The following is a 14,173-nucleotide window of genomic DNA, read 5'->3' on the forward strand; positions in this document are numbered from 1 at the left end:
TACTCTTCAGGGAGTAGAACAGTCATCTTATTCCTCCTCCTGAAGAGAAGGTCTAATGGTATATATGCCTCCCATGCACTAACTGATTAGGAACCTGGGTTCTGAGCTATTTTAAGGGATGTGGCTGGGCAGCTGCTATTACGAAACAAGTTGCTGAAGCACAGGACTTCACTCACCTTTCCTTCCTGAATTACCCTGGCTTGATGGTTTATCAGTTACAGAACCTAAAGGGGAGGGAAAAAAAAAAAAGAGACATCCATTTAGATGCTGCATGATCACAGAGAGCATGCGATGTCACATTAATACAGTCAATATCTCAATGCATAAAGCATCTGTTTTACTTATCAACAGCTCCATTTAGGAGTCAGAAAGCCTGTGGCTTCAACCAATGCTAAAAACATAAGTTTTATCCATTAAGATGTTACATTGGGATAAGGGTAAATAAGAAATCTTTAGTAGCTGGATCTAGTGATCTGAAAGAGCTCAACAGAGCATTGTGCTAGTAAGAAACCTGAAATAAATTCAAGGGCAAGAAGGAAAGATCAGTAAGAGTCACTTCTTTCATTTGCAAATGTCAGGAAGAACAAATCAAAAACAGATGGGGAGAATGTGCAGGGAATGCAAGTACAATATTCTAAAGGAAAGGGATTAAGTGGGACAATTTGCAGAAAATGGATTTCAACCAACCCCTGAACATCCCCAGCTGTTTTAAAGGGGACAGTGAATAAGATCCAGCATGTACTTGAATAGAACACATCTTGAGTTGTTTACTATAACTTAGGTCTTCACAGAAAATATATGATTCTACGCTTGTTTCTGCAGTCTGCTTCAGCGTTTCATCCCAGTTTTCCTACTAAAACTTGAACAGGTAATAAAAGCTTTTCAAACAAATTCATTATCAAAGTGTATAAAAATCTATGACAAGATTATTTTTTTTAATAGCTTTATTCCCAGGAAACTGATTCTTCCATGCACCATTATTAAACAGTTCCAGTGATTTCTCAACCTTCAGGAAACATGGATCAAAAGTCACCTCTAAAGAAGACAGCTCTGACAGGCCCAAGAATCTGGTCAAGACAAACTCTAAAGGTAAACTATTCCCCAGGCACTTTCAGTTGCAGATCAGTTAATCACAGATCTACTGCTGAATTACAAGTAGTAAGCACAAACACAATATTAGTCATCACAGGCCTAACATCTGTGTCCTACAATACAACATGACTTTACTTTCCCGTAACACAATTTTATAAACAGCACAAGGCTAAATGAACAGATCAGCAAAACTCTAAAACATGCCCTACCAAAATGATGTACTGAAAATGGTGTCAAAGTCATATTCTAAGGTTTAAGTCAAATTACTGTAGCATTTGACCTTACACTAAAATAAGATATTAATCTTCTTTTATTTTTACATGCCTGTGAAAAACCAAGCACTTCCTCAAGCTACATGGACTCACTAGTTCTCAGATAGCTCTCCCACTCAACTCAAACCCTTATGCAAGTCACTTATGTTTGCTTATTACCATAAAATACCTTCCAGCCAAGAGGACACTGAAAAAGGGGAGAAAAATTAAAAAACCCAAAGGTTTGACTGTTGTCATGCTCCCACCTAAAGAGCAAAAACTGCAAGGTGAGAGGAGAAGTACGTTAAAAATCCATGAGGTGCAGATTGCAAAGCACGGAGCCAGACACAGCAGCAGTGCCCACATGGCATCACTGAACATGTTAGAACACTCCTATGCTTACTGCCTTTTCTTCTATTATTTTTTTGGGGGGTAGGGAGGGGGAGAGAGAGGGGAAGTGAGGAGGGCAGCCTAATTCTAGTGTTGCCCTCGAATTCTCCCAAACAGCACAGAACAGCTTCCCACTCTTGCCCATGTCTAGTTTGGTGTTGCCACAGCAGCACTGTTCACCGCAGCTCACAAAGCTAGACTGTACACTACTGATCAGGGCCACATGAAAATCTAGGGACCAATCCCATTCCATTTGAGCCATGGGTTACCCTAATGAATTGTGGGGAGAAAAAAGAAAAACAGCATTACTCTGTTTTAAGGAAAATTGTGGGTTTGGTCTCAGTAAACCACAGCGTGACATTACTATGTCACCCTAAGTGCCCAGAAGCACATCACTTAATATACACATGAGTAACAGCCTGGGTCTGGTCCTCCCTCTTGTGACCTGTGGTGCAAGCCCAGTGCTGTCCACCCTCATGACACAAAAGCATTCTAAAGTAAGCAACATGATCAAAAGACCCAAATTCATTAGAACAGCAGAACCTTAGAAACTACCAATTTCTCACAAAACCAAATTAACTGAAATCACTCCGTACAAAAAATTATTCCATGTCCCACAAAATACCATTTCTTTAAAATACAGCTCATGGAAAAAATTTATCCCATCTGTTACGTGAATCTTTGGTTTCGGTGTACATGGCAACACTGACTCTTGTCTTGGTTACCACAGTGGTTACCACTTGTTACCTCGGTGGTTTTTCTCACTGAGCCTTGCAGAAGTGTCTGTATGCTAACCACAGGTGGACATGTCAGAGTCCAAACTGCAGTGTTAAGTGGGGTAAACTGGACAAGTCACCTGAAAAGACTTAGCTCTCTCAACAGGATGCATTTACCTCAGCCCTCTTCAGTTATAGAATTAGTATTTGTTGAAGCCACTCCCACAGTACCTGAACATACAGGAGTTTTGTTCTGTACGGAAGAGCCGCTAATAGGCTTGCCATCAGGTGTCACACACCAGCAGTATCCAGTGTAGGTATGGCACTGCACCTGTTTAATAAAACAAAGAGCAGGCATTTCATTTCTCACTATCACCAACCACTTTTTTTTTTATAATTCAGCATCCTATTGGAAGTCCCAACCCAGGTGCATCACAAACGTATCCTTCAGAGCAAGGAGGTCTCACAGAAGACTATATTTGATATTGTTATCTTTTCTTCCCTCACCTCCGCCCCACCCCAAAGAAATGTTATTTCTCGTACTCCAACTCCTTCAGCTGAAATTCAGGCAGCAAAAGAAGTTGCAAGTAATCATCTGAGAGCACTTTAGTTGTGTCTCAGCTCATTCCACCCTCTGCTAATTTCTATTTACTGTTTACTATTAAATAGTTGTCCACTGCATCCCAGTTGGGTTATGGAAAGGCCACCTGGTCCCAAATTCCATAGGCGTTGCTAGAGAGCAGCATCTGTCGGTATTTTCAAGAGCATTTTGTTCAGTAAACATGGCTGAAAAAAATTCAATACTGACTTGTTATGTTAACAAACCCTCTCCAGATAGATTGAAGCCCTATTCTGTTACTATGTCAAACTACATGATAGGAGCAAGATACAACGTGCTTGGTCTTGATATATTGACAAAGTCTTAAGAATATTTGATGAAGGTTCTAGTGAATCAAAAGGTACACAATATAAGATTCATCTTGCTTAACTTTAAAGCTCTAGACATCTAGAGTTGCCCACTTCCTTCCTTTAACACAGATAGACACCAGAATTACTAGTTCAGACATGGAACCCCTAAAGTGAGAACAAATAACTTCTGATCTAGCAGACTGGTCTTAGTAACATCTATATGGGTATTAGTTCAGCAGCACTATAGTTTCATATAGTTTAATTTAGCTTAATAAATCCAATAACAAACAACCTTTACCTCAGCTTTCAGAGTGGTCAGCATTTGGATGAAATTCAGGATGCCTTTGACATCCCTTGAGACAAAAGTAAATTATCATCATACAGGCATCTGTGTAAGTACTAACAGATTCCAAAATCCTTTCTAGCAAACACACTTTCAGCCGTGGCTGAGTGTGCACATCAGTATCTTCAAACGGTACAGAAATGCCTATGTTACTTTAAAAGATAGAGAGGCTCCTTCAATACATTTCTGAAAAAAGCCATGAAATGAGACCACTTCAGAAACAGCCTTTTATTTTACTTGTAAAATTAATTCTGTCCACTCTCTCTTTTTCCAAAGAAGTTCACTGAAGCCATTTTCCCGTTCCAGTTCTCTTTACACGGAAGAGTGATGGGGTGTTTGTACAGTTCCCTTCATTATGGATCCTTCAGAGCTAAATCAGTCATTCCCCCTTGCTGACAGCTGGCTTCAATGCCCTAAGGTAGCAAAGTTTGTTCAGAGACTTAATGACAGTTTTTTTAAGAGGCTTTGAATACCACATAAAACATGATCTAAGAGCAATTATAACACGGTACATGGTATTTATCTTGGGTTTCACTAAAGCACAAATCAATAATTTTACCTCAAGCATTCACTTTTAGCAGCCAAAATCAACAGTAATCTCATGTACCCATGTTACTACACTATCACTACTATCTGCAGTTTCATCTTTATTCTCTCAATATATCACAAAATAGATTGCAAATTACTCAAAAGCACTGTGACTATAATTAGCAATAAGCAAGTTAGGAAGTATTTCTTATTGGTCAATCTTATCAACTGAACATTCAAAAAAATGTGATGAAACTTCTTGGGTTTGTGTTCATATTTATCTTTGCTGATTGCATAGACAACATTGCATTCCCAATAACACAAGAAGCTGCCTTTACATCTGAGCACTAATTGTAAAAATCCTATCCAGGGATAAAGCTAAATTCCAGGATGGGGTCTTGAATTCTTAAGGCAAGATCACTCCATATTACATTATATAAAAAAATCCAGTGTACCCAGCATTTAAAAAATTCAAGTATTACTGACTAGATAGTCCTTCAACCAAGCCTTCAGAAAAATTACAAAGTACATGGCAGAGGAGTCAAAAAAAAACATATTGACATAAATTTAGGATAGATGCACTAACTAAGAGTATGTTATGCAATGCATCTCAGTGGAAAGCTACCAATTACGTACACTCATTTATGCAAGTCAAGCACTTAACATCCATAAAAGTGAAGTAATTTTGTAAATAACTGGGCTAAGGAATGCTGGTCTTCCTTGGACTAGTATCCCATGACCCTTTCTCCCCCATGCTGCCATTAAAACAAAAAAGGAAAAAAAAAATCTGAAATTGACAGCACTTTCACAACAACCACGAGCACATGTTCTACTGTAGCACCAAAGGACTTCCCTACTACAGATAACAGCTGCAATTAAATCTTATCTGGCCTTATCCTAAAGGTCAGACAGCTACCCATGAAGAATGGACACTTCAGAAACCTCAGAAATCACTGCAGTTGCTTTTTCTGAATGTCTTCATGTTGAGAGATGCTACCTTTTACCATAATACCTGACCAAGTCTCAGAATATTTAGGTGTCATAACAGTGGCCTACAGCCTAGAGTTTGCAGTTTAAAAGCTGGGGGTAAAGGTGTACTTTTCATCAGTTATATAGGACTGGTATGACATTGAAGAAATGTAAAGGCAATAGGTGATCCAGTACCGTTTCTAAACACTGTATTTAAACAAATTTCAAATGTTGACTATTTCAGAGCACCTATAGTAAGGAATCTTGAAAATGTGGGGTTTTACATTAAATTTTCCCAATTATGGTAGGTTTGAGCTTTTGTTTCTAAAGAAAATTTAAATCCTCAACCCAAAATTCAACCTTATTCTAATCCCACTCTAATAGTAGTGGGATTAGAGATTTTTAAATAGTGTTATAACCAGAAGAATAACTATGTAAGGATGACACATGTTTACTGCACAGATCAAATCTTCAGTTATTGAGTTAATTTTGACTATCAAAATACATGTCAGAGAAAAACGTGTTTGACTTTTTTGGCTCTCAGTCTCCTAAAGCTAAGCATTGTGTCAGAGGTAATACAATCTTATATACTAAATACACTAGATTGTAAACCAAGCTGCAGCTATAGAATGCCCATTACTGCTGGAAAGGCACATGACGGAATTTGACATCTCAAATTAACATACACCTGTCCAACAGCTGAACACTAAGTTACATAATAGGCACTCAGTCAAATAAAACTTGTCAATCATTTGAAGTCTTCAACAGATTCCCCATTAATCTCTACACTTAAAAAAAAAAAATCTAATTGCAGTTTTAAGCACTCCAAGCAGCCAAATCCCTGATTGTACAGGAGGACACTGTTCCTATTTTTCATGGAGAGATACGACATTTCACCTGTGTCTCAACTGAAGGATGGAAAGCATGAGGGACAAACTCAAAAAAGATTGCTCTACTGCTACTGCCCAAATTAAAAGTGTAGCAGCAGCTCCTCTACTCTACCCTGCCATTACCAAATCAAACAGTAGCTAATATACTAGCCATATAATTAAATACCTACTCTGATCAAAATTCATTACAACATGAAAACATTAAAAGAGTAGTCTCTGACAGATGACTCTGCCTCTTAAGTTCCTGAGGGGAAAGAGAGGCCATTGTTTGGGTTTTTTCAGTACCTCACTGCACCAGAATCAGATTCCTGAGCAGATTTCCAAGACTTTAAACAAGTAAGCAGCAAGTAGCATCCCTTTACAGCTATTTGACAAAGGAGGATCAAGGAGTTGTTACTGAAAGATAAAATGCAAGTAAGAGAGAAATTGCATGCACATATATGACAGAGAACAGAGGCAAAGCAGCAATTCTGTGATGTCTGAAACCAGTTTCTAAAGAGTTACAGAAAGAGGTAATTTGCTGTGAGAGGCTTGAAAGCACCTTGGACAAGCACTAGGCTGAGCACAGGAACAGCAACACTCAGACTAGCCTCTCACTGCTGTTCAGATGAAAACTTTAGTAACTGACTCCTATCCCATCACAGATTCAAACAAATATTTCCTGGCTCCTTCCATAACAGAAGGCAGAGAGGAGAAGGGAAGAAAAACATTACTCCTGCATTCAAAGCACTACTTCTGTGAGAGAAGAAAAAAACATATTCAGTTTTTTAATGGTACTGCTGAGGGTATGGGCAGGCAGCAGAGCTACTGCCTGCACTCACAACACGAGGCAAGGCTCCAAATCCTGACTGCTCCAAGGTACTCCTTGTAAACACTGTAAAAACAGCTAAATAAATAGCTCCAGGCCAGCAGGTCATCTAGTCTGAACCCATGGAGCAGAAGCCAGTGTCACACAGCCATTCTTCAATCAAGCCTTTTCTTTCCTCAAGCTATGAGGCTCAGTTAGCAAGTCCTCTGAACCCAATTTAGCACAACCAGCACACTGGCCCGATGGCTATTTATCTTAACTGTAAATAGTGATGCCTCTGTTCTGGTTTACGTATCTTGTTGTAATGCTTAAACCCTGGATCTGATTAAGAGTTCGCTGACTATTATCAGAAGCCTGCCATACCTTTATAGACAATTTTTGGGAGCTATTAATCAGTCTGCATCTTATGTTTGAGCTTCTTTGCAACTGCAACCCTTTAATTTTTGTCACTTTTTCTGATCTCTGCTCATATTTAATTCTTTACAAATGGTGCTGTGCAAATATTTCCACCAAGGCTTTATGCAGCACCCATCTCCCTCAAGTCTATGCACCATTCAAGAAATGCTAGCTCCACAGGAATTTCACTATTCATATAATCAGGGACAGAAGTGATTTGAAGCAAAAAAATCTTAGCCATGGTCAAGGGCATTCCCATCAGACACAATAACACATACTATTTTTAGTTCAAGAGAAGTGTACCTAAGAGAGGCTTTCTGCTTCTGACATAGAATGAGACATTTGGAAGTTAAGAATTATCTTATATTGTCACTTTCCCTAAGTATGTCCACTCCTGCTTTAAGACTGTTCCTTTGTTCTCTCAACTGGTACTTTGAAGAAATACCATATATAACCAAAGTTCTTACCTCCTTACCCATTCATGGGTTGTCTTTAGCACAACACACAAATGAGAAACACAACAAAAGCTGCAGGAAGAAAGCAAGTGTTTAAGTAGCAGACAAACCTGCAGAGCAGTACTCACTGAAAGCTACAGCTACAGTCTTTTATAGAAGGGATGTCTTCATTAAAAAAAAGCCAGGACCATTTACCAATTAATGCCCAAATACTTCATGAACAGTTTCTTCAATTTAGCAAAATAGACTATGTTCTTGCCTTCTGAAAGCAGAGGTTAAATCCTTAAGAGCTTAGTATTGTTAGAATATAAGCACTGAATAATGGAATAACAGAGAGCATCCAGGGAATGTGGGACATGTCTACACAGTGCCTTGCTGCATTAAGGAATTAGTTTTTGTAGTTCTGCCCAGCATCATGCTACACTAGACAATGCAGAGGAACAGACTTGGATCATGAAGTCTGAAGACTGAAAGGGTTCCCCAAATCTTTAGAAAGGGCCTGCTTGTGGAACTGAGGAGAAAACAGAACTTTCTATGTGCACCAGCATAGTGCAGAATTAAACTATTGCTATGGATCATAATATAGATCACTCTTTCCAAACAGACTTTTATTACCAGATGTGGGAGTGCTCTTGAAGCTATCTGATAATGGAGAACCGCTCTGATAGCCCACTCAATGATCCTGCTATAAGGTGACAGGTTTGACTGATGCACTTGCTTTAAAAGAAATCGCAGTGCTGCATCATAACTGCACCAGCAGCTGCATTTTGGGAACCCTAAACTCAAAGAAACTCTCCAAGGAGACTTGATCTCAGCTACTTGTGTGATGACTTGTGAGAAAAAGAAACCACAGCTAGACTGTGGAAGGTGGTAGCAAACAGCAAGACATACCACAAAGTCCCACAAAACTACACCCCCAAGGCAGGATTAGCATTATTCATGTTCATATTAATCTGTCTGAAATGGATCCCATTTAAAACCTCAGCAACCTTTTCTAAAAAACTGCTTGGGGGAAAACTATGAAGAATGCAAGTCTCTCTCAGCCCATGGCAACAAGCCCAATGGCACTAGGCAGCAAAAGAAAGTGTGCAGATTACCCACTAGAGCCTGTTGTTTATGAAGAACAGATCACAGCAGGTTAAGTGCAGCATGGAAAGGGAATGGCATTTATGCAAAATACAGCATAACAGCAAAAAGGCAAAAGTCTTGGGAACAGAAACGGGTTTTAGTCATGTCCAATTTCGCACATTATGTGACCTCAGCTTTTACAATTAATCAAATTACTCATATCTAACAAACATTCTTATGTTGTGAATAACTCAAATTCTATCTGCCTGCTTATATTACTGTGGCTAAGTGCAGAGAGCTTTTGTTGTAGGAAGTAATATTCTCCACACAGACTGAAATATAAAGAAATAGCAATTCCAGAGCATTTAATCAGGTCTGCTGCCATTTACAGTCATCCCTTCATGCCTGCAATGCCATCTCCTCTTCATTCTGCAAATCCACATCACATTTTTAGATGTGTAAGCAGCACTAAAAAGGGATTTGATAAGATCTTTGCAATACACAAACTCAAAAATAAGGGAAGCAGCACACATGGTGCATAGGAGTTACAGTGAATTGACAAGTGTCTGCTCCTCTTAATGTAGTACACAAAACACATTATAACTAGTCATGCACAGGAAAACTGGCCAGCCAAGCAACAGAATCAATGGTTGGTCTAGATTTCACAGACAATGAAAAAAAAAAGACAGATTATACAAGTGTTTACAACACATAATGCTTCTCTAAGGGAGGGTTTAAATGCAAACCTAGGTCTTTGCCTTCAGTCCCTCCTCCCTTTCACCCTTGTTACCAATCTAAGTGTTGGGTCTCAGAGCCAGCTGCCCTGCAGAGAACCAGGAGCAGATAAGGTGAGCACAGTCTTCCCTCTGCAGCTGCTGCCCCATGCAGCACGTGCTGCTGCTCACAGGACAGCAGAGCAGCTATGTTCTCATCACCACCCTACGGCAGTGGATCCAGCCCCAAATTTAGTTTTGAACTACCTACAATGCCAAGAGCTGGAAAGGGCAGACTTGAGCTGCTTTCAGAGGAACAGCCCTCACCTAGTGCTGCTTTCAGTGTTTACCCATAGAGATTGCAATTCAGTTTCTAATAAAGAGACTGATGACAAACTACAAAAGTAACAGTTCAATCTGGTTGAGGCCAAGCAGGTTTTCTGAACATAGTTACCACTACCAAATGCTTCCACAAAGCTCATGCTTTTCACTCCTACAAAAATTTCAAGGATTTCCAACAATTAATTAATTAGATAAAAAATCAGATCTTTTTAACTCTGATGGCAAGGACAATAATGTGGGCCTGAACACCTACCATGTTCAGTAGGCTCTGCAAGACCTGAAAGCAAGTCATCCACATCTTGAGTGAGCACTGTAACAGTTTAGACATTTGATATTCTAAATATATGCATGCATCTTTGTTTCCCCTCTGATCAGAATTTTTCTTTTACACAAAACACTTTTTCAAGCACAGTTATGCAGAAAAGATGGGGGGAAGTTGTTGAAGAAATTTCCCCAACCTACTCTACATACAGGGTTTACGCTGAAGCATGTGCCTCTGCTTAAGCTCTTGTTGGGATGGGAATTCCATGGTGAAGAGTAGGGTGGGTATTTCTCATAGAAACTCTGTCGAAAGATACTGCTCTGTTGTGGACTTCCCAACTGAGATTTTGGAGTCTGGATGGAGCAACACTCTGAATAATGAACCAGAATAAACTAACAGTCCAGAGCTGACTTCATTAAGGCCTGAGGGACTTCAAGAACACAGCCTCCCTGTAGAGCAGAACCCAAGACCATCACTTCTCTGCACAAGAGATGCAGTATCCAAACCACCTCCACCAGATGAGAGCTATTAATGAGTTGCTGGAAGCAAAACTGTTTAGATTGTTCACCAAAACTCTAATTTTTATACATCCTTTTAAAAATCAAAGTTTAATTAATTTGGACCAGGAGCTAAAGGAAATATTCGCCTCAAATGCAGGTTGAAACAAGTCAGCATTCTTGGACATTATTTTTTCATTTAAATCTTATGCAGAGAAAATGACCTTAAATGTTGCAATATAACTGATGAAGCTGGTTCATGAGGTATGTGCAATGTAGGGTATTTTCACAATCCAAGGAACGATATGAATTTCAGTTAATTCCAGCTACAAAGAGATCAGAGGCTTCCTTCATCCTGGCAGGTAAAACAAAAGCACTTCAGTGTTCACAGATAGAACTGAACGGAGGAAGAATGTGAAATATTGCTTGACTGCCAAATGAAAACACATTTTTTTTAAGCAGTTTCCTGCTGCCCCTCAACTGGAAACCAACAATAGCCAAAGAATGTGCAGGAAAGAAGTCCAGCAACTGCTCACAATCCAGACACTGGTACCAACCTCCAAAATAAATCTGTCTGAAACAGCTTTATCAATTACACTATCAGTCCAGCTTATTAGGATAAAAATTTCACCTGCACCCCCTACTTAACTCTCCAAGAGGTTGATAGACAGGTAATAGACATTTGAAAGTCAGCCTTCCTTCCTCCTTTTTTCTTGAACTATGAAGTTTAACATGGAACACTTTGCTGGCCCACAGTGCTAGGTTTTATAAGTATTTCCCTCCAGTGCCAACACAACCTGAGCAGTTCTACACAAAATCAAATTTCAACAACTGAAATTGTACTTAAACTGGAAGAAACTGCAGCCATCTTCTCTTACCCCCACCTTCCTATGATGGTCCACAGCACACAAATACGATGCTGTTCCAAAGCAGCATGCAAAGTTGGCAGGATGGATAAAATTTTTCCCACTTCACCATTAAAAACCAAAACAAAACACTCCCACACATCAGATAATGTGAGGGTAAGGCTGAGGAAGGGAATAAAAATTTTTGGTGGGTTATCACAAAAAAAAAATCTTTCCTCTCCTATTCCCCCAGGCATCACAAAATGTTTGAACCAAACCCAAAGCTCTTTGCCTTTCTCATCTTTTTTAAGCCAATATTGATTCCATTTTGGGATATCTTTTACCTTCAAAAGACTTTGCAAACAATAACTTCTGCATCCTAAAATTTCTCCGAGGAACAAGATGTCTAGAGCAGGACTAGATACATGGAAGCTAAGGTAAAAAAAGTTCTGTGATTTACCTAGATTCACAAAAGAGAGGTCATAGGGTTGCAGGATTTTGGCTTTTGAAATGCATGCAAAACTGAGCAAACAGCATACCTCTCCTACCTGTCAGGAAACTCTGCATGAGCCATTTTTAACAGGCAGTTCAGTTAGCCCTGGGATACTACCCAATATGCCAGTGGTAACAGAAGCAAGTATCATTCTTCATTTCTACCCTGCTTCGGCAAATTCAGCAAGTGAACAGTAAAGAGTCAAAAACCCAAACAAAGCAGTTTCATCATCTCTCTGCCAGACCTCCAAACTACAAAAGGGCACAGTACAAGAAGTACCCTGCAAAAGGAGGAAGCTGAAGAGATTACTTTTTTGCTGGGATAGATGAAGTACAGGTAACAGCAGAATCAGCTGGATCCACCCTGTCGTAAGCCACAGCTCCCTTTACAGCTCCTCTTCATGGAAAAATTTACCTCCCCTGCAACTGTTTTTGTTTCTACACAATGCTGAAGGTTAATGCCATTTGTTTCTGTACTACATTCAAGCTGTATGCTACTGCATTTCTATTTATCTTTAAGGTATTGTGACTGAATCAAACCTTCCATTTGGTTAAAGAAGTCTCCAGCGTTCAACATTTTCACCTGAGTAACTGAGTCAGGGTGTGAACCCATGCTGCTATCATCACTTGGCTCATGGCTTAACAGTGGATCTCCCACAGACACCTGAAGCCTGGCTGAAAGAAGCAAATAGAAATTTTACCTGAGTGAATGATCCATCCTCATTGCATTCTGGGATGAAGACTGCTTCCTGGGGCTTCTTTGCCTGTTCCAGTGCTTGAGCTCTCTCTAATCGACACTTGCTTTGGCCAGCATCTATGAAGAGAAACACAAAACCCACTTACATTGCAAACATCATTTGGCCCCTCCAAAAGCTACCAGATGCACCTAGCAGCTGTGGGGGAAAAAACTCCAAACAAATAAATATAAAGCATAAAGGATCATTAGCTGCATGTTCACAAAGCAGATATCAAGTTAGCACTCATGATCTCAAAGACAAATATGAACCTAGACAATCATACTACAATCCAGTTAATGAAAAGCTGCCTAATTTCCTAGTCAATAGTTTTTATGGTCATCTAAGGACTCTGGAAGCTTCTTTCAACAAGTGCTGGAGCACAATGTCCATGCAGGGAGTTGTGTTTGTGTTAGCATTTACAGCCTGAAACTGGATGGCTGAGTATAAAGCAAGAATTTAGGCTCAGAAGTGAGCAATGTGGAAGAAGGGATGACCCTATCAAAAATTCTTCTCTGAGCAACTCTCCCAATAAGATGCTAAAATAGCCAGTCACCCATTTGGACTTCCACCTTTGTGTTGTTCAGGTAAGGCAGACATGCAGTTTCCTGTGCTTTCCTGAAACTCAGCTTGTGCCTCCAGTCCCAATGCTTAAAGCCAGGTGTTCATTATAACTTTCTCATATCAGTTACTCACTTTGATGCCAAGAAAAACCATTGCTCTGCAAGCAGAGTTTGAAGGGGTTAAGATCTCAGCTCTTACTTCAGATGATGGCAGCATGATGACCTTAACCCCCTTCCAGGGTTAGCTCACTGTTAGAGTATACCCAGGTAAGTCTTACACTGATGACTGATGGGTCAAAGAGGAGAGTTCTGCCCTGTAGAGGATACAGATTGACTCAGTGTTTACATTTAAGAGCATGAGGTCTAACAGTACTGCTGTTCAGTCTAGAAAGCGAAGGAAAAGAGCAAACATCTGTTTCCATGGCACCCCGACACAGGGACTAGCACCTTCTTCCTTATCCCATGAATCCACTGACTAAAGACTTTCAGTGCATAAACTGCAAAATTTGATCACCAGAATCTTTCAGCAGCACCATAAAGAGTGACCAAGACTGAAACCCCATTCCAAGCATGGAAATCATATTGGTTAGCAAAACATTCCACTGGATCCCTTAAGTTCACATATTCTGCTTCACAGATCACATGAACTTCACCAACAGCATCACTAGTACCAGCACTTAACTAGAAAGTCAGTCTGGGTTCTTAGATCAACTGAATTCATACTGCATGGCAACAGAAGCAACTTCCATCTAAGCATAACTAGATATAGAAATCAATTACAATGCTGTAAACAGTTTTGATAAACGCATAGACTAAAGCTTTCAAGCTACATACTTTATTTACTGATGATTCAAGAGACTAAGTTTTCAGTTTGCCAACACAGTTTCATTTTAAACATATCACATTACTC

The 14,173-nt window shown here is 39.7% G+C and overlaps 1 protein-coding gene across 9 annotated transcripts in view; it reads right to left on the minus strand.

Annotated features, from left to right (window-relative positions):
- The window catches only part of SMOC1 (SPARC related modular calcium binding 1), a 132,970-nt gene that overhangs the window by 67,642 nt on the left and 51,155 nt on the right, over positions 1–14,173 (minus strand). For all 9 annotated transcript variants that reach the window (XM_027707814.1, XM_027707796.1, XM_027707789.1 and 6 more), the window contains exons 3-5: positions 12,668–12,780; positions 2,681–2,780; positions 177–224 (exon numbers count right to left, since the gene is read on the minus strand). In XM_027707814.1, the coding sequence (XP_027563615.1) occupies positions 177–224; positions 2,681–2,780; positions 12,668–12,780 (261 nt within the window). The remainder of the gene's footprint in view (positions 1–176; positions 225–2,680; positions 2,781–12,667; positions 12,781–14,173) is intronic.

The sequence above is a fragment of the Neopelma chrysocephalum genome, unplaced genomic scaffold (assembly GCF_003984885.1).
Source record: "Neopelma chrysocephalum unplaced genomic scaffold, ASM398488v2 Primary Assembly neopelma1_24, whole genome shotgun sequence".
Classification (NCBI taxonomy): Eukaryota; Metazoa; Chordata; class Aves; order Passeriformes; family Pipridae; genus Neopelma; species Neopelma chrysocephalum.